The sequence below is a fragment of the Peromyscus eremicus genome, chromosome 1 (assembly GCF_949786415.1).
Source record: "Peromyscus eremicus chromosome 1, PerEre_H2_v1, whole genome shotgun sequence".
In the NCBI taxonomy this organism is placed as follows: Eukaryota; Metazoa; Chordata; class Mammalia; order Rodentia; family Cricetidae; genus Peromyscus; species Peromyscus eremicus.
The window spans coordinates 75859046-75885250 of record NC_081416.1 but is presented as its reverse complement, the minus strand read 5'-3'; the positions used below and the strand labels follow the sequence as shown (position 1 = coordinate 75885250).

The window sequence follows — 26205 nt, the reverse complement described above, 5'->3', positions numbered from 1 at the left end:
CTCACAGGTCTGCAAGGGTGGGAGAGCCGTGCAGGGGTGGGAGACTTCCCTGGTGAGCCAGGCTGATGCAGGGAAGGACAGTTAGAAAAGTCACCTGAGGACCGACCACACAGCCTCTTCACAGGCTATGTCCAGTGGCTAAAAACCTTCCTGGTTGCAGTCCCAGGCTGGTGGCTGCTCCCAGAGACTTCTAGAACATGTGGACTGCAGCAGTGGGTGGAGGGTACCCCATCTTGAGTTTATGTTAGGTGGCATGCCAGTTCAGCAAGAACATACACACATACACTCCAAGACACACACACACACCCACACACCCACACACCCACACCCCACACACACGAAGACACACATTCCAAGACACACATGCCTGTTCAAATATAATATTTTTCTCCCAGTCTCCTTTCTATACTTTTGCTTGTTTAGGCCCTTTAAAAAAACAAAACAAAAAAACCCCCCACGTTATTGTTACCATGTAAGTGTATGATTTGTGTGCGTCAGTCAGTACAGGTGCGTGAGTAAAGGCAGAGGACTACTTCGGGGGGTCGATGCTCTTCCTTCACCTCGGTGTGGGATCTGGTGAGCAGGCAGTAGCTTCAGCAGCGAGCGCTTTCACCCACTGTGTGTCTCCCTGTCCTCTCCTTTCTTCTTGTTTTGAGACAGGGTCTTGCTATGTAGCCCGGAATGGTTTTGAATCCACACTGATCTTGTTCACTCAGCCTACCAAATGCTGGGGTTACAGGTGTGAGCCACCACACTGGCCCCTTTCCACACTTCTGCTGTAGCCAGGAAGAAGTTCCCCTTTTGTAGAGGAAAAATTAGTAGAATCATTGTATCTAGGGTAAACATTGGAATGAAATAGTTGTTTACACTGTATCCAGGGTAAACATCAGAATGAACAGTTGTTTCTTAGAAGTACTTTGACCTTAAAGAAATCATTGTAGAAAACGGATTGTTTTCTGTTATCTGTAGAGTTGTTTTTCTGAGGGAGTTTTACAGCCTTTGCATGACTTTGGTCACAGGACGATGAGGGCACCCCCGAGGGCACACCCGGAGGTCTTGCCTTGTCATCGGGCATTGCCAGCAGGACACAGTGAGGACTAAGGTTGCAGGGGTGTGATGTCTTCCTCCACAAACATACAGGTCAGCTCAGGGGCTTCGGTATGAGGACCTTGTTTTACCCCAAAACAACTTGTGTAATAGTCAATAAATACACCTTTGCACGCCCATTTGCAGTTCCGTTCATAGAAACTGTTCTCTGCTTCTGCCAGAGAGCCTAAAATCCATCTTAGAGTGACCCTCTTTCCTTGACCTCAGCAGCACCCTTTTACTGCCAGATCCAGATCCAGATCCAGATCCAGATCCAGATCCAGATCCAGATCCAGCCCCTTATCTTTTTTTTTTTTTTTTTTTTGGTTTTTCGAGACAGGGTTTCACTGTGTAGCCCTAGCTGTCCTGAAACTCACTCTGTAGACCAGGCTGGCCTCGAACTTGGAGATCTGCCTGCCTCTGCCTCCCAAATGCTGGGATTAAAGGTGTGCACCACCACTGCCCGGCTGTTTTCTTTTCTTTAGCTTCCAGATTAGAAAGTGCAGTGATGGGCTCTGGCCAGGACAGTCAAGTCCTGTCACTTACAATGTTTTTTTTTTTTGTTTTGTTTTTGGAACAGGGATTTTCTGTGTAGCCTTGGCTGTTCTGGAAATCTCTCTGTATACCAGGCTGGCCTTTAATTCATTTTTATGGTGTGGGTATTTTGCCCACATGTCTAATACTGCCTGGTACCCAGAGCCTGTGGAGGCCAGAAGAGGGAACGGGGTCCTTTGGAACTGCGGTTACAGGCAGTTGTAAGCTGCCACCGTGCAGATGTTGGGAACCAGGCCCTCTGAAGAGCAGCCAGTGCTCTAACCGCTGAGCCATCTCTCCAGCCTGTCATTCCATTTCACCAGGGTTAAAGCTTTCTCTTTGGAGGTTACAAGATGGTACTCTGGAATCCACAGCCTGAGGCTCAAGCTCCAGCTGTGAAGGCAGACCTGCTGGCACCCACGAGAGAGATCTGGAATTTACTAAATAGCAAGTTCAAGGCCAATCACAGACAGTTGCAACTTTGTCTCAAGGAAGAAAATGGTGGGGGTTCTGTTCCCAACCCCAGCATGGTGGCTCACAACCCCCCGTAACTGCAGTTCCCAGGGGTCTGGTGCCCTGTTCTGGCATCTATGGGCTCCCGCATGCACACATTCATGTGGTGCATAAAGACTTGCGCAGCGCGTGCGCACACACACACATACAATTTTTTTTATTTATTTATTTTTTTAAAAAGATTTTATTTATTTATTATGTATACAGTGTTCTGTCTGCACATATCCCTGCAGGCCAGAAGAGGGCGCCAGATCTCATTACAGATGGTTGTGAGCCATCATGTGGTTGCTGGGAATTGAACTCAGGACCTTTGGAAGAGCAAGCAGTGCTCTTAACCTCTGAGCCATCTCTCCAGCCCTTTTTTTTTTTTTTTTTTTTTTTGGAGACAGAGTTTCTCTGTGTAACAGCTCTGGCTGTCCTGGAACTCATTCTATAGATCAAGCTGGCCTCGAAGCCTGCCTCTCCCTCCCAAGAAATGTTTCTTTTTTAAATTATTTATTTATTTTATTTTTATTTTATGTGCATTGGTGTTTTGCCTGCATGTCTGTGTGAGGATGCCAAATCCCCTAGAACTGGAGTTACACACAGTTGTAAGCTGTCTTGTGAGTGCTGGGAATTGAACCCGGTTCCTCAGGAAGAGCAGCCAGTGCTCTTAACCACTGAGCCATCTCTCCAGCACCCACACAAATAAATCTTAAAAACAAAACAAAACAAAACAAAACAAACAAATAAAAAACAAAGACGGAGTGGTAAGTGTGGTAGTACATACTTTCAATCCCCCGGCACTGGGAAGCTGAGATGAGGCAGACTTCTATGAATTCCAGGCAGGAATTGTCTTAAAACAAAACAAAAATGAACAACCTCACCCAAACAAACAATAAATCCCAGCTATGCCAGGAACTACTTACTAGTAACAAACACACAACCTGGAGCACCTCACACAGCTTTTCTGTGCAGAGGATGGGGGGAGCATCTCTCTGGGGGAATTGTGAGGACAGTGGATACATATTTAAGAATTTTTTTAAAATTTGCATTGCTATTTTGCCTGCATGTATGTCTGTGTGAGGGTGTCAGATCTTGAGTTGGAGATAGTTATTAGCTGCCATGTGGGTGCTGGGAGTTGAATCCAGTCCTCTGGAAATGCAGTCAGTGCTCTTAACTACTGAGCCATCTCTCCAGCTCCCATTTTTTTTTTTTTTTTTCGAGACAGGGTTTCTCTGTGTAGTTTTGCGCCTTTCCTGGAACTCGCTTTGGAGACCAGGCTGGCCTCGAACTCACAGAGATCCGCCTGCCTCTGCCTCCCAAGTGCTGGGATTAAAGGCGTGCGCCACCACCGCCCGGCCAGCTCCCATATTTAAGAATTTAGATTATGCCTGGCATCCAGTAAAGGTTAAAAAGAGAGGGAGGAATAAAGCAAGTAAGCAAACAAACATCTTGGGTCCTGAGCCCTGGGATTAAAGTTGTGTGTTATTGCTCATTTCTTTGTTATTTACTTAGGAAGAGGACAGAGTCTCAATCTGCAGCACAGACTGACCTGGATCCCACTATGTCTCAAACAGAGGCCTGAAACTCATGACAATCCTCTTTCGTCAGCCTCCCCTGTGCTGGGGATATAAGCCACCCAGCTTGAACTGATATGGTCAGGACCATGTGTGGCTCAGAACCCGAGCGTCATGGTGGTGTCCTGTGTGTTTCAGTGGGCAGCACTGTCTCCGTGAAAAGGCACTGGTTTTTTACCGGCATGTACTCACTGTAGGTAGTGATGGGTTTCACAGGTATCTTCATGTCACTTAGAATATTTGGTCATATTCACCCTCGTTTACTCTCCCCCTTCCCCCTCCCTCTCTAGCTATTTTCTTTAGGTTCTTTTGTTGTTTTGTTTTGTTTTTTTTGGTTTTTTCCAGACAGGGTTTCTCTGTGTAGTTTTGGTGTCTGTCCTGGATCTCGCTCTGTAGACCAGGCTGGCCTTAAACTCACAGAGATTCACCTGCCTCTGCCTCCTGAGTGCTGGAATTAAAGGCGTGCGCCACCACCCAGTAGGTTCTTTTTAACAAATTTGCTTTTATTCATTATTACTGTGGACACTCATGCCATGGTGGCATCAGGGGACAACACTATGGGGTTACTTCTTTTCTTCTATTTAAATTGGTTCTGAGGATCAAATAAGGTCACGAGGTTTTCATGGCAAAACCGTTTTATCCACTGGGCCATCTCACTGGCCCTTGTTTCTGAGACAAGTTCTCACTATGTAACCCAGACTGGTATCAACCTTCCAATGCTCCTGTCTCAGTCTTCTGAGTGTTCCAAACTACAGTGATGAACCACCACACTCGGTGAAACTTGATTCTTAGTGTACAAAACAGCCTATTTAATCTTTTTTGAAGTACACACATACATATAAACAGATATACAATATACATATGCTTTTAAATTTTCCATGGGGCTGGAGAGATGGCTCAGCGGTTAAGAGCACTGGCTGCTCTTCTAAAGGACCCAGGTTCAATTCCCAGCACCCACATGGCAGTTCACAACTGTCTGAAACTCCAGTGACAGGGGCTCTGACACCCTCACACAGACACACATGCAGGCAAACACCCAGTGTACAGTAAATAAATAAGTCTTTTTAACAAATTTCCTTATAGGTATAGATTAGGGGAAAGTATGACAGGCGCCTTAGGGGTGTAGTTATGAAAAAGAAATGTTGAGGATTGCAATAAACCCAGATTTTCCTAAGTGGGTCATTACCCACTGGTAGGTTGCAAAATCATGAACTGTATTTGGCAAGGACTGTAGGAAAAAAAAAATCCCAGTACACTGCACAGAAGGGACATCAGTACTGTGAGAAAGTTAACTGGGTTGGGGGTAATTTGGCAGCAGAGCACATGGGTAGAGAACTGCATCATGAAACCTGTTTCTGTGGGTCACTGACACTGTAGTGAGCTTTTGTGTTCCCCTGTCTTTCACATCTCAGACACCGCTGTGCACCTGTGGGCTGTTCAGTGAAGACAAGAAGACTCTGACAATGAAAGAAAGAACTGTAGAAGAGTCTAGAAGGTTCCAGTGAAACTCAAGTTCTGACCATCCCAGCTTCTGGCCCCACATTTCAGGGTAAGCTACATGTCCGGAAGAAAACAGCTGTCCCAGGGCACTGAGACGGCCCTGTCGTGGGTTCAATCACCAGGACCCAAACATCAAAAACAAGCCAGCAAACAAAACCCCTTCCCATTCCTTCAGGACTCTGTCTTCTGCATCTGAGTAATATTATAGAAACCAACAAATCACTGGCTGTGGGGGAGCTCACCTTTAACCCCAGCACTTGGGAGGCTGAGGCAGGTGGATCTCTGTGAGTTCCAGGCCAGCCAGAGCTACATAGTGAGACTGTGTCTTGAAAAATCAGAAACAAACAAACAACAAAATGTTTAGTAGTGTCTAATCATACACCCACATGTACCCACTGCATTCCCACACTTCAGAGGGTTCTCTGGGATCTCCTATTCACACCTTTCCCCAAGCTAAATGCTCTTGTGGGTTTTACTCAGTTACATCACAATGACGAAGCCATGCAGCAGGCTGCTTACTACCTCCCCCTAACCCCCAACCCTGGTTGGTCTGGTTTGGCTTGAGGTTTTAGGGGGCAGGGTTACTCCGTAGCACAGGCTAGCCTAGAATTTGTGATCCGCTGCTTCAGCGCTCCAAGTTTTGGAACTACAGCAGTTGCAAGTGTTTTATTTGTTGGTTTTCTCCTTTGGTAGAGAGAACATAGAGTCTTACGAATGTTAGGAAGGGTTCTACCACTGAGTCACGTTCCCAGATCCTACTTTTACTTTGAGAGACAGGGTCTTGAGCATTGGAGATGTAGTTCAGTCATAACGTGCTTCGCCAGGCATGCGTTAAGCCCTGGGTTCTATGCCACCGCTGAATAAGGCCAGGTATAGTAATGTCCTTCGGTAATCTTAGCACTTGGGAGGTGGAAGCAAGAGGATCAGGAGTTCAAGGCCAGCTGGGTGGTGGTGGTTCAGGCCTTTAATCCCAGCACTCCGGAAGCAGAGACAGGCGGATCTCTGTGAGTTCTAGGCCAGCCTGGTCTACAGAGTGAGTTCCAGGACAGGTTCCAAAGCTATAGTGAGACTCTGTCTAGAAAAACAAAAACAAAAACAAAAACAAAACAAAACAAAAAAAAGTTCAAGTTTATCCTTAGCTATACAATGAGTTCGAGGCCAACCTGGGCTACATGAGCAACCATGTCTCAAAAAAAAAAAAAAATTGTGAGTATATGGGACTTGGGGCACACCACTCCACCACGTTACACATTTCTCTGATTACCTGTAGCATCTGATTTTGAGATGCAAACCCTCCCAACCCTGAAATTGTCAACTTTATCATGTGTTGCGGCTTTCCAAATTGGTGACTTACCTGGACCGGTCTCTGCTCTTGCTTTCTTGCTCCGCCCCTGAAATGTAACTGTCTATGAACTCATTAACAAATTCTAATTGATCAGTTCTACTTAAGGCACCAGAACGCTTCACCCCTTTCCTCAAGAACAGAAACAAATGATAGGGCACTGTGTCCGGAGACTGGCCAATGGAAGGGCCACAGAGGGACCAGCCCACCAATGGGAGGCTGTGTTCCTGCCTGGCTAATGGCCTCTGTGGGGCAATCTCGCACCTTCCTGCTGTGGTGGGAAGGAAGGTCCCTTAGAAGCCACTCAAAGGGTGCAGGATGGCAGGCTACAACGCCCTCCATGGCTCCCGGGCCTCCCCGACTCCTCTCCTCCTTGGAGTGGATGGGAGGAGAGGCATTTTCAGGCAAAAATAATATATAAAGATGTGCATTCCAGGGTTTCTGCTTCCTTTTTTATTTTTATGGGATAATAATCTTTCAAATTTTCTTTCTTTTCGTGTTGTTTTAAAATTTCAAGTATTTTGACAATCTGAACACCCCCTCCCTTCCTCTTTCCAAGCTTGTTGCTGAGGAGAAACATCAGCCTCTCCCCTGCCCTCCCACCTTCGTCCCAGAGAGGAGAGAGAGAGAGAGAGAGAGAGAGAGAGAGAGAGAGAGAGAGAGAGAGAGAGAGAGGGAGGGAGGGAGAGAGAGCACAGAACTGGGTGTGTATCTGCAGAGGCTGTGTTGGGCTAGAGCTGAGAAACGCGTGTACCGTTAGGATGAAGGGAAAGAGGGATTTGGTTGTAGAGTTTTCTTTTTCTTTTTTTCTTTTCCTTCCCTGCCTCACTTCCCACTTCCTCTCTGCTCTCCCCCTGTGTGTGTGTCCAAAAGATTGAACCTAGGGCTTCACACATGCTACATGCTAGACAAGTTCCCATTTTTTTTTTTTTAAGATTTATTAGCCAACCACCATAGTGGTGTAGGCCTTTAATCCGAGCACTGGGAGGCAGAGGCAGGTGGATCTCTGCGTAATTTCGAGGCCAGCCTGGTCTATGTAGTAAGTTCCAGGACATTTTATGTATTTGGGTGTGTTTTGCTTGCATGTACATGCAGTGCCCAAGGAGGCCAGAATAGGTCCCTTGTAACTGGAATTATAGCTGTTGTGAGCCACCAAATGGGTGCTGGGAATCAAACCCAGGTCCTGTGCAAGAGCAGCCAGTGCTCTTAACCACAACCATCTCTCTGGCCCTCTGTTTTGTTTCTGGGAACAGGGTCTTGCTGTGTAGGCCATGATGCTCCCCAACTTGTGATTCTTCTTCCTCAGCCCCCCACCCCACGAGTTCTGGGATTGCTGCTCTGTGTTACCATGAAAAGCTAAAATGTGATAAGTTCTGGGAGTATACACCAACTCCAGGGTTATAGGAAAAACTGAAATAATCTGAACTGGGCTTAAAGCAGTAAGGTGTGTTGATGCACACCTTAACGACAGCATCGAGGAGGTGGATGTGGAGTACAAGGAGTTCAAGACCAGCTTGGACTACATAGCAATTTCAGGGCTAGCCTGAGCTACACGAGACCCTATCTCCAAGGAACAAACACACAAATCAAACACGTAGTAGGTCCAGTTGCCCTGGATAAATGTGAAAGTACAGTAAAGGCCAAGAGTGGTGGCATAGATCTTAGGTAGCTGAGACAGGATGATCAGGAGTTCAAAGTCAGCCTACATGGAAAATCTTAGATAAAACAAAAAGTACACTAAGGGTCCAAAAGAAATTAGACTACAGGTATGCCTGGTGATTTAGTGACTACAGAGGAGCTCGACTCATGGGCCATTGTGTCTCTGCAGTGACCGTAGTTGGGGGGTCGGGGGACGTGTCTGGAGTATTGTTTTCATGGCCATATTTTCTGTCCTGCAGACAGGCATGGCTCTGCTCTTCCTGCTGGGGTGTGCTTTCTTCCCGCTGTGCTTTGCTGGCCTCTGTTGGGGGCTTCAGAACCAAACCAACTTTCAGATGGAGAGGCCAGAGGCTGTTTTGGTGGCGTCAAAGTAAGATGGGAAGGTGGGCTACCTTTCCTGGGGTCACCTCAGGGAGCTGGAGTGGACTCAGAGGAGGGTGCACGGAGTGTGGGTGGGGCCGGGTTAACGGACTCTTTTGCAATCACTGACTCTCCGAGGTTCAGGTCCCTCATTTGGAAATGGGTTTAACAACAGTTCTTTTTTCCACGGAGACATACCTGGATCATGTGAATGAGAGTCTAGGGGCCATGGACTCACAGGACACCCAGTGAAATCACAAGTGGCCTGGTTCCAGCAAAGCGTCACAGAGCCAACATGTGAGTCCAAGCCAGGCAGGAACCTGTGTGGGCCAGGCAGGCTCTACTGCCTGACTGCATCCCAGTCTTTTCTCCCTGAGATGTAGCTTCGCTTTGTAGCCCAACCCAGCCTCAGACCAGGGGTTTTCCTGTCTCCGTCTCCCAAGTGCTAGCAACCGAGTGTTTATGTGAAATCAGCTAATAGTTTTTATCTTCAGAGTTGTTTCCATTTAGTTGGAGGGGGTGCACACGCCACGGCTCATATGTGGAGGTCAGAGGACACCTTGCAGGATTTGGTTCTGTCCTTCCTCCATGTGGCTTCCAGGGACTGAACTCGGTCATCAAGCTTGACAACAAGCACCTTTACGTGCTGAGCCATCTCGCTGGGCTGAAATGGGTTGCCTTTTCACTGACAATTCATACTACAATTTAAGGAGATATTGTCTTCTGCCGGCAACACCATACTGGGCAAACGTGTTTGTGGGCTCAGGCTAGGCTAGGTCCATCTCTCATCTGACAGGATCTCCCTATGTAGCCCTGGCTAGCCTGGAAGCTGCTATATAGACCAGGTTGGCCTGGAACTCCCAGGCACCTGCCTGCCGCTGCCTCCTGTGTGCCGCTGTCTGTCTCTTCCTGGAGTGGAGCAAACAGAGGCTAGAAATCCCGCTTTACTAATGGGCAGAGCTGTGTCATCTTGGCAAGTTTGTTTTAAACTTCTAGGCTTTGGTTTCTCCTTCCTCAAGCCTAGAAGATCAAAGGAGCATGGACATAAATCTCCTTGTTCTGTGCCCAGACTGTAAAACCCAGGAGGGCGAGCCTCTTTCTCTTAGAGGAAATCTCCAGGTCTACACTTGTTTCAGACCCGGACTCCTCCGATGGCTGCCTGCCCCAAGACGTCCCTCAGCCATTCCCACAAACTGCCACTAGAGGGAAGCACAAAATAGCAAATCAGCCCTTCCTCTGGGGAGCACAGGGAGTAGGCTGTGGGCTAGGGAGGTCAGTTGTCAGTACTCAGGGCCAGCTGGAAACCCAAACTACAGTGTTGGGATGTCAGGCCCCATACTATACAAGTCTGAAGGACTGTTGGGTTTGGGAAAGGCAGAGCTCCAAGAAGGCCACGTATGAGTGAGGAGCAGCTGTGGGCTTAGGCCTAAGCTACCCTGGCCAAAGCGCTGGCTGTGCTTCCCCTTGGATTAAAGAGGGGGTTGAATCAACCAACTCCCAGGCTCTTCCTCACTCATAAGCAAGACTGTTCTGAGGAGTGGCCGAGGAAAGGGAGCCAAGGCAACAGGAGAAGAGAATCCAGGAGGCCATGCCGCCCAGTGAAGGGCGCCAGCTTCCGTGGAGCCACGTGGGTTTTCAAGGCAGCATCCTCTTCTTGAGGCCCTCTCTCCTTCCGCTGTCCCCGAGGTTGGCACTTCCTCTGTAGCCCAAGCTGGGCTTCCACATGTGACCCTCCTGCTTTCCATCTGCTGCCCGCCAGGACTCCACGATGAGCCACTGTGCCTTTTAGCCCAGGGCCAGTGCTCAAGCCCACGCTGTCAGGGGCTCTGACAGTGATCCTTCTTCCCCTGAGCCCTCGTACTATCATTCCTTAACTTTCTGACCCTGGGGATATCGGCTCACACCTCAGGACCATTTCCTGACCTCTAGAAAGTGGACGGTCATAGATGCTGTCACACGGCGAGGCAAGGACACAGGGCAGAGTGAGGTGGCGCTCATGGGAGGTGCCTGGTGCCTGTTAGTTTCCACTCCTCCTGACTGGTGAGGGGGGGGCCTCTGGGTCTGAAGGACACTGTGGGACGGTTTTGTTCCTATCCACACCTTCAGTGTTCCCTCCAGGGAAAGCAAGAGGCACCACCCACCGGGGCTGCCTTCCCCAGGGAATCTTCTCAGCTGGAGTGGGCACCCCTGAGCTGAGGTCCCTGCAGGCCACTGAGGGACACACATTAATGTTTATAAGCACTGGCAGAAGGAAATGCCAGACATTTTCAAAGTGCTCATGGGAAAGGGGGCTCAGAACCCCCTGTCAGCGGAAGGAGCCCCGGGGCTATTCTCCTTCCCAAGAGAAGAGCCGTCCCTCCCCTAGCCCTTGTCCCCAGCAGCCCCCCCCCCCCCGCGCTGCAGCTGCTGTCTCTTTAAGGGCCTCCCCCTCCCTCTTTCCCTGTCCCCCCCCATCTCTGTCGCAGCCGCTGCTGTGGCTCAGAGCTGCATGGGAGACAAAGCTGCTGCAGGTCCGGTTTCTTGGTGTCTGGTCCGTGCCATCATTTCCCTCCCCCTCTCCCACCCTCCCTAAGCTGGCGGCTTCCCCTCCCCCTCCCCCTCCTCACAGAGGGGGCAGGGGGCTGGGCACCAACTCTATAATGCCATGTGCAGTGTCTGCACAGGGCATCGGGGCTGTGGCAGCAGCAAGAGGAGGCGGTGGTGGCCTGTGGCGGCAGGAGGGCAGCGTTGACTGGTGACCTCTTGCCCAGCTGCTCCTCGGCTCGCCTCGGTCCTTCCCTCCCTCCCTTTCTTCAGGGCTGGCACCACCGTCCCCCACCCCGCCTCCTTGGGCCCTCCCAGCCTCTCCACGTAAGCCCCCCCACCTGCCGCGGCTCTCCCTCCCCTCCCCCAACTGCATCCTCCTCCTCCTCCTCCTCCTCCTCCTCCTCCTCCTCCTCCTCCTCCTCCTGCTGTCCCCTCTCCTTCTTGGTCCTCTCACACCAGGTCCTTCCTTGGTCATCCTTCCCATCCCTCTCACTGACGTTCTCCCCCCTCCCCTCTACTCTGCCTAGCTGGCTTTTCTTTCTGTGTCTCCAGCCTCATTGAAGTCCCTTTCTCCCTTGCCCTGGACTGGCCCCCGGTCCCATCCTGTCCCCGCCCTGGCCCCTTTGTGCCTCCCCTTCCCTCTCTCTCTCCTCCTCTGGCTTGGTATCCCTTCCCCACCTCTAACTCCCTCACTTTGGCCTTCTTGTCCTTTCTGGCCCCTCCGGTCTCCCTGCCTGGGTCCAAGTCACCATGCTCACCCCAATGGTGGCTGGGGGGGTGGTGTTCCCCGGACTCTTCCTCCTGTCCAAGAACACGCTCCAGAGGCTGCCCCAGCTGCGCTGGGAGGAGGCCGACGCAGTCATTGTCTCCGCCAGGTAAATGGCATGCCTTCCCTGAGTTCAGTCCCTCTCTCCCCAACAGGCTTCATGAGGAAGGGACCCCAGCACCTCCCTGGGCTCTGTAGCAGTGGGGAGGTGTATAATAAGCAAGCTTCCTTCCCTCCTTGGACCTCACCTTCCCCGGAGACCTCATTGAAACCCAGCCATCTGGTCTACTACTCAGCTTGATCTTCTTGCTTCCCCTTGTCACCCTCCCACCCTCTCGAGCAGGCCAGCATGTGACTAAACAGTCCCACAAGATGCCAGGGAGCAAGTCAGGGGCGAGAGCACGGTTTTCAGGGCCGGTGTTTGTATGCATGTCAAGGCCCAGAGAAATAGGTGGTGAGACTTGTGTATCCCTAGAATAGGGCCATCAGGAAGAGGTCTGTGGTGACAGCCAAGAAAACAGTGGGAAAATGGCGGGGGGAGCTTGGGGTCACCGTGGGGCCAGTTACTGTAGGTGTGAGCAGCATAGTGACTGGGTAGCCAAGGGTGCAGGAGCAACTGGGGACTCCCTTGGCCCTCGTGGGTCCCTTTCCTCCCTCCCCAGAGAAAGACCTCACTGTCAGCCATTCCCAGGACTGGCTCACCTCAGAATGGTCTCCCTGGTGTCCTGGAAGGAAGGAGACTCAACTGTCACAAACTAGGAAGGAAGGCTTGGAGAGGCAGGAACTGAGGGAATCGCAGCTAAGCCTGGCTTAGCTGAGAGCGGCAGTGGGGAAGCATGGCTTGGGCGGAAGCTGATGAGGAATGGTCCTCAGGAGTACAGGATCCAAAGCACAGTGACTGTAGTAGTAAGAAGAGAAATGGAGGTCCACACCTTATTTTCACCCCTTCCTCTCTCTCCCTAGGCTGGTGTCCTCTGTCCAAGCCATCATGGCCTCCACAGCTGGCTACATAGTCTCCACCTCCTGCAAGCACATCATTGATGACCAGTAAGTGTCCCAGGGCCATCTCTGCCCAGGCCCCAGCAGTGGGTGTGTGGGACCCAGGATCCCCCAGACCTGTAGTGGTCCCTGGACTTGGACCCAAGCAAGTTCATGTGATTACTGCAACTCAATACCAGGGATAAATTTATCCTACCCTGTCCTAAAGGTCAGAAGCAAGGGAGCAGGGGTGGGCCTCAAAGAAACGCCGCGGAGTGATTCCCGGTCAGCTTCCTGGCCTCTTGTCATGGGTTCTGAATGTCAACCAACTCTTGCAACCCTCAGACTCTGTTTCCATCCAGTACCTTGCTGAGTGTCTCCTCACCATGCCAGGCTCACCTCTCAACTCCTTCTGGAATCCAAGTGTCTAGCCTCAGCTTTTTGTCCAGGGGAGAGGGGACGACAAACAAGGCCACTGAGGGTCAAGCAGTGGGGGGTGTTGGTGAAGAGGCCAAAGTTTGGCACTGGCAGCCACTGCAGTGTTTGGTGCTTGCCAAAAAGGCCCAGGCCGGAGAGGTGGGGCAGGAGGCAGAGGGAGGGAACCCTGGCCCTGTCCGTGGTGCTGATCAGCCGGTGTTAGGCTGGCTGGGGGCTGCTGCAAGTTTGCTGTGTGCCCAGAGCACCCTTCACTCACAGCCTCTGGCTCTCCTGCCCTTGTGTGGTGTCCTTTGAGCCTCAGGGGACATTGTCTGGGTGACCCTGCTCTCCATCTGCCTTCTGCTGTCTATTTGTCTCTTCTTTTCCCGTAGTGAGTTCTCGCCTCCTAGGACCTAGAGTGAGGTCACATCCTTCCCCCCGAAGGGCTTCTGCATGGAGGGATTGAGTGTGTTAAGTGCCTAGGATGGGGTTCTTGACTCCATGAGGCAGGGATTTAATTCTCAGGATCCTTCTCCATGACCTGACTGCCCCTTGCCCTCTCTCAACCCCTTCCCTAGTCAGAGGGTCCAAAAGGAGCCTGGGCACCAGGCATTTCCTCCTTAACTAATCTTACCTTGAGGCCACCTTTTGGCTCTTGGATTCCCACCCCCTAGTCCGGTCTTGACCCTGTTCCCCCATTTAATCCTCAGGTAAGGTGGGAGGGTCAGGGCTAATCTGGGGGCAACAGCTGTTCTTGCTTCTGAGCACCTAATTGCTGACAGAATAGAGATGGGATCTGATACCTCGCTCGTCAGTCCAGGGGCCTGAGTTCCTCTGGTTCCCCCATGGCCCAGAGTCCTATGGGTACCATTCTTCCACCAAATCCCTAGGCAGATTCTGAGCCTTCTTTGAGGGTGGATGGGTCCTGTCTGTGTTTCTTTTCGCCATCTCTAGCCAGTGCCTCTCCCCTGTCCCTTCCTTTCTGAGTCCGGGCCACATCCCCTTACACCACTGCAATGTGGATCCCTTTGAGAGTGGGCTGCTTCTCCCCTTCCAGGCCAGTCAGCCTGGGAAAGCTGCTGCTGTCTCTGTGCTCACCCCATCCCCAGCTGGCCTGTACCCCCAGTTCTCCCCCCTCCCCTCCCCAGCACCCACACTGGTGTATGGTGGCCAGCTGGGTTGGCTTTTGCTCTGTTCCTTCTGGGCTTTTCTGTCTCCCACCCCCACCTCAGGCCTGCCTGAGGAGGATTCCTGGACTTGAGAAAGCCTCTCTGCTGACTCAGGGAAAAAAGCGCAGTGTGGCGTGTTCTGGTGCTTCCCGTATTTGTTTACTCCAAGTCTGCAGAACTTTCTCTGCTCTTGGCATCTTTGCTCAGCATTTTCTCTTTCCTGCTGGCCATACCTGAGCTAACAATAGACGCGCCACCTCAGAGCGAAGGCCAGCTGCAGTGACAGCCCCTCCACTTCACTGGGGACTGGCTCGAACCTTCTTGAGACAGTGGGGCTGATGGCAAGGACTTGTGTGGTTATTCCTTGACCACACTACTTAGCCTCTCCATGACACAGGGATTCATGGGAAGGGCACAAGTTGCTGCTGGGTGAAGAGTTAAGTAGCCCCATAGTGCCTGGCATGTGATGAGCTGTCACATCCACTGGTGCTGGGCCGCAGGACCTCTACAGTGCTTGGAAGTTCCTCACTGGTGCCTAACGGGGGGTGTCTTGGTACCCCTCCGCAGCTCACTTCCATCGCTGTTCATGATCTGCAGCGTTCTGGTCTCCTCTCCCTACAAGGGAGGATGGAGGGGTGGTTGGAGGGATGGGTGGCTGGAGGGGTGAGAGGTAGAGACACTTAGGGAGACAGAGACACTGTAGGTTGTGAGGTTTGCCTGGCTTGAATCCAGCCCCAAACCTCAGAAGCTGTGAGACTGTCTGGCCTTGGGTGGTTCCTCACACGCCACCCTTCAATTCTGGCATCCAAAACTCAAGACACAGGGTTGTTATGAGAGCCCCCTTGGGACCTAACTCATTCCCCTGGAGCATCCTGGCCTGGGGGCTGCTCGCCTAGGACCTGTCCACATCCTCCTTCTCCTCTCTCCCTTCCCTACAGGCACTGGCTCTCCTCGGCCTACACACAGTTTGCAGTTCCCTACTTCATCTATGACATCTACGCCATGTTCCTCTGCCACTGGCACAAGCACCAGGTTAAAGGGCATGGAGGGGAAGACGGGATGCCCAGAGCCCTGGGCGGCACCTGGGCCGTGGTGCGTGGCTACCTGCACAAGGAGTTCCTCATGGTACTCCACCATGCGGCCATGGTGCTGGTGTGCTTCCCGCTCTCAGTGGTGAGTCCTCCCTCCTGGAGTCAGGAGGGCGAGGGGTGGGTATGAAAAGCGGCTTCTCCCCAGCAAGCCAGCACTGCAGTGCGGAGGTCCTGGGCAGCGGGTCTTGGGGTGGGTTTCCAGAGCAGCATTCTACCCAAGAGGTACAAGTCAGTCTGGGGTGCTTTAGAGCACGGGGCATGTGTCTCTAGGCTGTCCTTCCTCTATAGTGTGAGGCATGCCTTCTTAATCTGAGGGACTGTAAAAGAGGCAGTACTCCTCTTTGGTGTCATGAGTACTCGGAACCCAGGACTAAGTGTGTCTCTGGTCAGAGGGTGTAGCTCAGCTGGTAGAATGTTTCCCCAGCATGTGTGGAGCCCTGGGTTTAATCCTCAGCACTTTGTAAGGCCAGAATGGTAGCACATTTGTAATCCTAGCACTTGAGATGGAAGCCAGAAGATATGAGGGTTAAAAATCATCCTCTGCTACACAGTGGGTTTGAAGCCAGTCTGGGTACATGAGACTCTTGTCTTTAAGAAAGGGGAAGGGGGAGGAAAAGCCGGGCAGTGGTGGTGCACACCTTAAATCACAGCTTAAATCCCAGCACTCGGGAGGTAGAGCAGGTAGATCTCTGAGTTCGAGGCCAGCCTGGTCTACATATTGAGTTCCAGTACAGTCTCTGGCTACACAGAGAAACCCTGTCTCAAAAAGGGGAGGGGGGTTGGGAATAGGGCCGGGGAGATGGCTCAGTTGATACAGTGCCTGGGAATAGGGCTGAGGAGATGGCTCAGTTGATACAGTGAGTGGGAATAGGGCCGGGGAGATGGCTCAGTTGATACAGTGACTGGGAATAGGGCTGAGGAGATGGCTCAGTTGATACAGTGCCTGGGAATAGGGTCGGAGAGACAGCTCAGTTGATACAGTAATTGCTCTGTAAGCACAAGTGCCTGGGTCTTCTTGAAAAGCTGGGCTGGGTGGTGTGTGCTTAATCCCAGCTCTGGGGAAGTGAAAGTAGAATTCCTGGGGCTCTCTGGCCAGTGCAGCCAAATGAGTGAGCTCCAGGTCAGTGAGAGATCCCGCCTAAAACCAATAAGATCAAGAGCAATTGAGGAAATTGACCTCTGGCCTTTACATGCACACACACACACACACACACACACACAGGGGTGGGGAGAGAAAACATCTCTGAAGGTGATGTGAGCAAGGCATGCAGACACAGCTCCTTAGGCTCTTGCCTTTTCCCTTAGGTGTGGCGACAGGGCAAGGGAGATTTCTTTCTAGGCTGCATGTTGATGGCCGAGGTCAGCACTCCCTTCGTCTGCCTGGGCAAGATCCTCATCCAGGTGAGAGTAGATCTGAGGGTCGACGGGCGTGTGGAAGTGGGGCAGACATGTCTGGGGCCTTTTGGGAATTCTTTAAAGACCATGCAACCTTTCAGCATGGTGGTGTGTGCCTAAAACACTAGCCCTGGGAAGGCTGAGGCAGGAGGATCAGGATTTTGAGACTAGCCTGGGCTACGTAGTGAGAATCTGTCACAAAAAGCAAGAATAAGGCCAGGTGGTGGTGGTGAACGCCTCTAATCCCAGCACTCGGGAGGCAGAAGCAGGCGGGTCTCTGTGAGTTCAAGGCCAGCCTGGTCTACAGAGTGAGTTTCAGGACAGCCAGGACTGTTGACACAGAGAAGCCCTGTCTCAAAAACAAAACAAAACAAAAAAGCAAAAATAAGAGAAAGAGCACTGGCCAGGTGCAGTGGTAGGTGTGGGAGGAACCACAGGCCGGGTGGCGGGCGGGGAGGCAGTTGTGGGAACCTGCGAGTCCCCGGGCCTGCCCCTGGCCTGCCACGCTGCTCTGTCCACAGTACAAGCAGCAGCACACGTTGCTGCACAAGGTGAACGGCGCCCTGATGCTGCTCAGCTTCCTCTGCTGCCGGGTGCTGCTCTTCCCCTACCTGTACTGGGCCTATGGGCGCCACGCTGGCCTGCCCCTGCTCTCAGTGCCCCTGGCCATCCCGGCCCACGTCAACCTGGGCGCCGCGCTGCTCCTGGCACCCCAGCTCTACTGGTTCTTCCTCATTTGCCGCGGGGCCTGCCGCCTCTTCCGACCCCGAGGTTCCCCACCGCCCTCTCCTTGTCAGACTCAGGACTGAGGCTGGGGCCTGGGAACCCCCCCTCCCCAGCCCCCGTGGAGACAGAGCTTTGGGGCCGGTGGGTGGGGGGTGAGAGCCAGGAGTCCCTTGCCTTGACAGCCCCAAGACAGAAGGACTCAGAACAGGGAGCAGCTAAACACCCTCAGGAGCTGAAGTCGGATGACTGGAAGGGCAGGGAGAGAGGGGACCCGGATGAAGAGCCTCTCCCGGCCTCTGTGCTAACAAAATGAAGGGAAGAGAGTGTGTCTGTCAGTGTGCTGAGGTCTGGAGAGCTGGGCTCAGTGGGACCAAGGAGTCGAGGGACACGGGGGTGGCCCTGCTGCCAAGGACATCCCAGCTCTGCTGCTGCAAGCCCCTCTCTGCTCCCCATCACCTGGGAGAAGGAAGACACCCTAACTCATCCCGTGTGGTTCATGAGAAGGCAGGTGACCCCCACAGCTCCTTCCTGTGGAGACCAATCTGAGGAACCTTATTTATTTATTTATTCGCCTATCTCTAATTTGTTGGGGTGTGGGGAGGGAGGTGATTGCTCCCCTACAACCCTCCCAGTGCTGAGCAACCCTGGGGGCAGGCACAGGCGCCAACCCCTTCTGTTAGGCTGCACATTTTGCCCTCGGGCCCTGGCTTGTCCCTGGTGCTACAGACCTCTCACGGCTTCCTCCAGTCTGGGGTCACAGACCCTGGGAGGTGCTTTTACAGACCGCTAATAAAGACGATCTTCGTGAACACCAGTGAGACCCTTGGGTCCAGTTTTTTGGGGGCTGGGAAGGGAGGAGGTAAGGGGATGGATGATTACATAGAGAGCCACTGAGCAGTGTGGGAGGAAGGGGGAGATGGGGGTGTGGGGTGGATGGCCACACAGAGGATCACTGGGCAGCCTAGGAGGAAGGGGAGGTGTGAATGGCCACACATAAGAGGGTCACTGGGCAGTCAAGGAAGGAGGAGGTGGTAGGGGGTGGATGGCCACATTGAGGGCCACTATGCAGTCAGGAAGGACGCAGGCACCGCGTTTTTTTCTCAACAGAAGACGTGGTAGATGTGTGGCACACAGCAGGGTCCAGGGCTCCTGTCCGGCTCCTTAGGCTCCTTTCTGGAAGCTCCTGAGGAGTGTGGAAATCAAATGAGGAAGGCCTATAGGAGACTTGGGTCCTCTGGAAGGGGCGGGGTAGCACATGGGGATGGGACTCACACGTGCATGCAGAACTGGAAAAGGAAGAGGAAAAAAGCCACCACCAATGCGCCCACTAGGATGTGCTGGAAGAGCCCAGGGCCAGAACCTGCCGGACAAGAGAACATTTCTTCCAGGCCCTGCCACGAGGGAGGTCCCTCCATCAAGCTGGTTCATACCTGTCTTAACAAAGGTCACAGGTTTCTCTCCAATAAACTGGGCCACAGCAGAAAGGCTAGCTTGGTCTGAGTCTGGGTAATCAAAGAAGTCAGGCCTGTCTACGAAGAGCCGGGAGTTGACTCCTGGTTTCGAGGCCTGGATGCCGTCTCTTCTGGGTGCTAGGAGCCAAAGTAAAGTGTGACCCAGAGCCCTGCTGACCCATTGCGCCCTCCCCAAGAGGCTGAGCAAACTCAGGGCTTGTTTTGTCCCCTAGGCTGGCTGAGCTGTCTGAGACAGGGAGGCTAGGACACGGAGGCAGAATGAGAGAGAAAGGCCAGCCAAAGTGCCTTGGCTCTAATTCTATCCCTTGGGAAGCGAAGGGTGCAAGTTTGAAGTCCGTTTGGGCTGCATAGTGAGCTTTCGTCAGCCTGGGTGACAGAGTGAGTGAAGCTTTGCCTGAAAACAATACAGTAAAATGAAATGGAGGGGAGGGAGGGAAGGGAAAAAGGAAAGGAGGTAAAAAGAGGGAGGGGAGGGGGATGAAGGGGAGAGGAGAGGAGGGGAGAAAGGTCTGGGGCTGGGCTGGCCTCCTGGTCACAGCCAAGCTTCCTCTTTGTTCTCAAGCGTCTTTTATTCCTACCATTCCTGAGCCCAGCTTCCCACCTGTTTCTATGGTCCCCAACCCAGCCATCCACATCCACACCCATACAGGCACCCACTGCCCCAGCTTCATAACCCCTTCGCTACTATGAATGTGTAGGATTCTATGATGTCACAGGCCAGAGCCATTCCGGGAGCCTGCCTGTGGGGGGTTTCCAGTTCCTGACACAGAAGAGGCCACTGAGCCCCATCCTCAGGGATGACACTGAAAATAACAGCAATAGTGGTGGGGTTCTAGGGGTGTAGCCCAGGGGTAGAGCTTTTGCTCAACATACACAAGGCCTTGGGTTCCGTCGATTGACCATTGTGTCCCAGAACGTAGCTGGGACTATGCGACAGTGCATTTGTGCAGCAGCTATATTTAGGAGGTGAAGTGGGCTACACATCTCCAGTTGTCCTTTGGCTCAACCACAACTGCTGTTTATTGAATGCTTATTAAAATGCCAAGAAATTTGCACAGATTGGCTTATGGAGTTTGCAGAAGCTCTAAGAGGGAGGAGCAACAATGTGCAGGGGGAGAGGTGCCCTGAGGCTCTCCACTTCCCAGGGGTGTGCATCTTTCCATCTGGGACTTCCCTTTGCACTCTGTCCCCAGATTCAGGGGTCTGCCTCCATCCATCTCCAGACTTGGTCTTTAGCAGAGACACGGAGCACGGAGAGGAGGAACAAGAGAAATAGCAGTCTTTTCCCACCAGGTGGCAGCAGTGTTCGTCCGACCGCGCCATCATCTCTCCCACAGGTCACACCGGGTGCGGCAGGCAGGCTCCTCTCTGGGGACTGGCGGTCGGGAGTCGTAGGAACTCCCCCAGCTTATTCCAAGGCTAGTCTTTGGGCCATTTAAAAAACCTAGTTTACTCACCGTAACTCAGTTTCGCCTTTGGGGGCACTGGTGGCATGTGTGCGCACCCAACACCACGCCACACCCCCACATCCCTGTCTCTCCCCTCTAGTTCCCACAGTCCTCCTGGTGTCACTTCCTAATTGCGACTTGCACTACACAGGCCCTATCTCGAGTTGTAAGAGGTAGCTCGCCTCTGATTGGCAGTTAGGCCTGTCTATCACAAATGTATTCCAGCCCACCCGGGCCAAGGACACTTCAGGGTCTCCTCGATTGCGCCGGTGCCTGCGCTTGTTATACAGACTCCTAGCTACTCTGTTACTCCGCTTGCCCCCTAGGTGGCACCTCCTTAAAGGATTCTCTCTTTCCCGCATCAACCCACCTGTTACCCACATAACAACAACCTTGCCACAATCGGCGTTTCTTTTCTTTCCTTTTTTATTTTTTATTTTATTTTATTTTGAGGCAGGGTCTCACCATGTAGCCCTGGCTGTCCTGGAACTCTCTCTGTAGACCAGACTGGCCTCGAACTCACAGAGATCCGCCTCTCAATGCCTCCTGAGTGCTGGGATTAAAGGTGTGTGCCACTACATCTGGCTCAGCTTTTATTTTCTGAACAAAAACACCTAGAGAACTAGGCAGGGGATGTACACCTCGAAATCCCAGGGCTCTGGAGGCTAGAGCAGGAGGGATACGGAGCAAGATCCCATCTGAAATAAACAAAACACGTATGAAAGGCTCTGCTTCAACAAAACCAGGCAGAAAATACCCTCTGGGTGTGGCTAGCACCCACACCTGGGCATATTTTTACCTCTGAGATTCTTCTTTGAGAAGCTCAAATACTCAGGTGTGTCCTTCTGCATTCTATTAAAACAGCTTTACCAACCCCCAACTCTGCTTAAGAAAGACAAGAAGCCAAAGGGAAGTCCTGAGGAAATGTACCTGTGGCCTCTATGCATGAGGCCCCACAAATATGTACACCCCACCCACATATACACAGAAAAATAACCAACAACAAAACTCACCCCTGGGGCTGGAGAGATGGCTCAGTGGTTAAGAGCACTGACTGCTCTTACAGAGGATCTGGGTTCAACTCCTAGGACCCACATGACAGCTCACAACTGTCTCTAACTCCAAGATCTGACACCCTCACACAGACATACATGCAGGCAAAATACCAATGCAGAAACAAAACAAAACAGAAAATGAAAAACCCACCCGCATTCTACCAGCCAACAGAGTAAGGCAGATGAGACCCTTTCCCCCTCAAGATCTCCCGTTCTTTCATCTGATATTAGAAAATGTATAGAGCTCCTGCTGTGTGCTGCATCAGACTCTGTTTATGGCTTAGATAGAGCATGATTTCCAGGATGTGGATAGAGCTAGGGGTGGGCTGAGTATTTGCGTAGCAGAAGGGTGAGGACCTGAATTCAAATACTCAGAACCACTGGGCATGGTAGCACACACCTTGGGGATAAAATCCCAGCACTCAGGAGGCAGAGGCAGAGGCAGATGGATCTCTGTGAGTTCCAGGACAGCCAGGGATACATAGTAAGACAATGCCTATCTCAAAAAACAAAACTAGCTGGGTGGTGGCGGCACAAGCCTTTAGTCCCAGCACTCAGGAGGCAGAAGCAGGAGGATCTCTGTGAGTTCGAGGCTAGCCTAGTCTACAGAGAGTTCCAGGACAGCCAAGGATACACAGAGAAACCCTGTCTCAAAAAAACAAACCAAGTCCCTAGAACCCATACAAAGCTGCACATGTGTAACCCAGCTCTCCTACTTGGAGATGAGAGGTGGAGATGAGAGGTGGGGACAGAAGACTTCTTGGAAGCTCTCTGGCCAACTGGGGAAAAATAAAGAAAGAGACCTTGTCTCAAGGCAGAAGGTGAGGAAGATCCATGAGGCTGCCCTTCCACATGCATCCCATGGCATACATGAACTCGTGCAGAGGGAGGAAGGGAGAGGAGAAGGGACAGAGGGAGGGGGGAGAGGAGGGAGGAAGAGAAGGAAGGAGGGAGGGAAGGAAGGACGGATGGATGGGTAATCTCTGCCTTCTGGGATCATGAGAAACAGCTCACAGGTGCGTGGTGGTTGGGAAGAGAGACATTGACAGGAGCCTGCACCTGCTGCCTGCACTCCCACAGCCCTCTGAGGGGCTTTGTCCCCTCCACTCTCCTCACTAGAGTCCCTTTGGTGATGTCCACCAGTGGGAGTTACTTCTTTTTCATTTGTGTCTCAGCAGGGTGCCCTGTCCCTCACTCCAACACCCCCCCCTCCCCAGTTTTCCAGACTCCTTGTTGCCTGGGCCTTGGCCTTCTCTTCTCATATATATTCCCTCTCCCTAGGTGATCTCATCCATTCTCGTGGCTTTAAATACCATCTATATGCTGATGACTCACAAATGTATATTTCTAGCCCAGACCTCTCCTCAGAGCTCCAGACTCCTATACCCAACTTCCTGCTTGATGTCTCCACGTCCAAAAACGTCTCCAGAGCAATAACCCTACAGGAAGCTCTCTGTTCTCTTACCCCAAACCTGCTCCCCCTCTTCATCTCACCCAATGCTTCCATGATTTTCCTAGATGTTCTACCAGGAACCTGAGGATCATCTCAGGTCTTTCTTCTTACCTGACAGTCCCCAAGTGAACATCTGCTGGTGCCATTTCCAACAGAAAGCTCGTCTGTCTGGATGTGGTACACAACTGTAATCCAAGTACAGTAGAGGCTGAGAATCAAGGATCCCAGTCAGCCTGGGATGTATACCAAGATCCTGTCTCAAAGAAGACAGGGAGGAGGATGAAGAGGAAGGGAAAGGAGGAGGGCGAGGTGAGGCAGAAATCTCAAGTGTGATCCCCTACCTCCCTCTCTAGGTTTCCCTCCTGTTCAAGCCAAGGCCCTTCATCTGTTGACTGCCACAGACTTTGGTCTGGTTGAGCCACACTGATTCCTGTCTCCTAAGACCCAGCTTCAGTCATTCAGCAAGAACCATTCAGACCCAACGACCTACATGAAAGCCTTCTGTATGAGAGCTCCCCGGCCAGCCTGTCTACCCTGCTCATCCCATTTCCCGTCCTCCAAGCTTTTAGCCACACTGGTTTCAGACCACTCTTCGTATTCTAGGTTCTTATCAATTGATTAATTTTTCTGAGATAGGATTATGTTTCCTAGCCCAGGCTGGCTTCAGGCTTGGGATCCTGCCTTTGCCTCCTGAGTGCGGGGATCACAGGCATGCCCTCCGTTCATACTGTTTATAAGGCTTTCTCAAGGTCCTGACTGCCTCCCAGATGCTCTCAGACCTTGCCTGAGCCGCTCCAGCTCCACTCTAGGCCCAGTTAATGCCTCATCTTGGCAATGTCAGTGAGAGACACGTTTCTTGTAGGAAGGGAGCCGTGAGGCACCCAGGCTGTGGGCCGTTCTTCACTCTCCCCGCCACCTCACTGCTGGAATCATCTGTGTGTCTGTCTTCCTACGGGGCCGTGAGGCTGGAGGTTGTTGCCTAGAAGGTACTCAAGAAATGATGGGGTAATGGGACGTAAGTATGTTGGGTATAGAGCTTTTCCCACTCTGAATTGGGAAGGCTTTGCAAGGCATGCTGGGATGGGTCCAAGCTGTGCACCATGAGAAGCCAGAAGAGGGGCATCCACAGATCACACTGCTCCCTTTACTGCCTCCCCCTGTTTCCAGGCCAACAGCACCCTTGCTCTGTAGTTCTGGTTGGTCTGGAACTTACTATGCAGGACAAGCTGGCCTAGAACTCACGGACAATCTTTCTGCCTCTGCCTCTGAAGTACTGGGATTGCAGGCATGTGCCAGCAGGCCTGGCTTCTTGCTTCCTTCCTTACCCCGGAGAGTTATGAAAGGAGCCTCATGGCTGCTTGAAAAACTTCCTGCTTTAGGCTGGGGGCTACGGCTCAGTGGAAGGATGCACACTTAGTCTATACAAGTCTGGTCTTGCACACACAAATGGACAAATTTAAAACTTTAATATGGCCGGGTGGTGGTGGTGGCGCACGCCTTTAATCCCAGCACTCGGGAGGCAGAGCCAGGTGGATCTCTGTGAGTTCGAGGCCAGCCTGGGCTACCAAGTGAGTTCCAGGAAAAGGCACAAAGCTATACAGAGAAACCCTGTCTCGAAAAACCAAAAAACAAAACAAACAAACAAACAAAAAAACAAAAAAAAAAAACCACAAAAAACACTTTAATATGTATTGATTTGTGTCTGTATGTACCAGCATGTGCCATGGCCCATGTGCAGAGGTCAGAGGACAACTGAAGAATTCTCTCCTTCCTTCAGCCTTGTGGGCTCCTGGAAGCAAACGCAAGCTTGTGTGGCGAATGCCATCATCACCTGAGTTATCGCACTCCCTCAAATGCATAAGATTTTAACTTTCTCTTTGGAAGAGGTGACATGCATGTGGCACGATTTAGAAGCATTCAGATGGCACATACTTTTAATCCCAGTGCTTGGAGGCAGAGGCAGACAGATATCTGAGGCCAGCCTGGTCTGCATAGTGAGTTCCAGGCCAGCCAGGGCTACATAGTGAGACCCTGACTCAACAAGAAAAAACACGCAGAAGGTTGCATGTTGGGGCTAAGTCTTTCCTGTGCTTGCCCTTCCCTGCTCCTCAGCAGCCTCACTCTCCAGCAGTCACCATAGTTACCACTTTCTTGTGCAGTCTTCTGGAAATAATATATGCCCAAATAAACATGTGTAAGGTCTTTCCCTCATTCAAATGGCAGCGTTCCATTGTGCTGCTCTGACTCTGCATCTTGGTCTAAGTAGGAATGAGACTGCGAAGATGATTCTGTATGTATATATGTATGTATGTGTCTATTTCTATCTATCTGTCTACCTAAAGCCTCCTTTTTCACGGCTGCATACTATTTTGATATGAGAAATTATGCCATAGCTGATTAATCAGTCTTTCTTGCATAGACATTTCATTTGTTTCCTTTTTAGAAGTTGTAGGTAAGAATTTTGTATGTCACCTGGTATATGTATAGGATAAAGTCAGAGAGCTGGGATTTCAGGGTCAAAGAATATGTGTATCCATTGGCATCCAGTGTCAGACCAGCTGCAGCAGACTGTCACTAATTTATTCACCCATAGTCTTAGTGTGCTAAGTGTGCTGACACTTTGAACTTTGCCCATTTGGTAGGTGACAGGTGTTGTGTTATATAATTTGACTTTATAGTACTCTTACTTTTAAAAAGTTTTAAAATACAAACACAACATTTCCAGATAGCATTTACCATGTTATCTTTTTTATTCGGTGCTGGGGAATCAAAGCCATTGCATGCTAAGCACACACTGTACCAGGGCCCCCAGCCCTTGACTGTCTTAATCAGTGTTCAGCATAGTCACATGTTGGGCAGCAGAATTTCTCTGTTGAGTCCCAATATTTAGGGAGGCTGATTTAATGTCAGGCCCAGTCTGGGGCACTTGGGACTCAGAGATGAATCAGCCCCTTTTCACTGCGACAATTCCCAGGCTGATAGGAGACAGAATGTAAACAGGCTGACACAACTGTCATCAGAGCTGAGTCTGAGGGATCTTCGGGCTAAAGGGATAAGGGGAAGGTAGTTGTCGGGGGTGCTCCCGAAGACTGCTAGGAACGGGTGACTTGGAATGACCTGGGAAGAGCAGTTCTCAGGAGCAGAGGACCTGAGCAA

The 26205-nt window shown here is 51.6% G+C and overlaps 2 protein-coding genes across 5 annotated transcripts; one reads left to right on the top strand and one right to left on the bottom strand.

Annotated features, from left to right (window-relative positions):
* Positions 1-880: 880 nt before the first annotated feature.
* Positions 881-18435, top strand: Tlcd3b (TLC domain containing 3B). Of its 3 annotated transcripts, XM_059266694.1 has the most exons (7): positions 881-1140; positions 5105-5241; positions 8433-8563; positions 12809-12892; positions 15348-15582; positions 16806-16901; positions 17417-18435. In XM_059266694.1, exons 3-7 carry the CDS (start codon positions 8439-8441, stop codon positions 17702-17704), a joined length of 828 nt encoding a protein of 275 aa, XP_059122677.1. In that variant the 5' UTR covers positions 881-1140; positions 5105-5241; positions 8433-8438; the 3' UTR covers positions 17705-18435. The 3 variants fall into 3 exon arrangements, with proteins under 3 accessions (XP_059122677.1, XP_059122685.1, XP_059122693.1); XM_059266702.1 differs by lacking the exons at positions 881-1140; positions 5105-5241 and having other exon boundaries at positions 8470-8576; XM_059266710.1 differs by lacking the exons at positions 881-1140; positions 5105-5241; positions 8433-8563 and adding an exon at positions 11518-11954.
* On the bottom strand, positions 18184-20659 carry C1H16orf92 (chromosome 1 C16orf92 homolog). 2 transcript variants are annotated; one of them, XM_059266727.1, is made up of 4 exons: positions 20551-20659; positions 19052-19210; positions 18894-18981; positions 18184-18804 (listed from the first exon to the last, which is right to left on the bottom strand). In XM_059266727.1, the coding sequence occupies exons 1-4, from the start codon at positions 20585-20587 to the stop codon at positions 18783-18785; spliced, it is 306 nt and encodes a 101-aa protein (XP_059122710.1). In that variant the 5' UTR covers positions 20588-20659; the 3' UTR covers positions 18184-18782. The 2 variants fall into 2 exon arrangements, with proteins under 2 accessions (XP_059122710.1, XP_059122705.1); XM_059266722.1 differs by lacking the exon at positions 20551-20659 and adding an exon at positions 19695-19782.
* Between the last annotated feature and the right edge of the window lie 5546 nt (positions 20660-26205).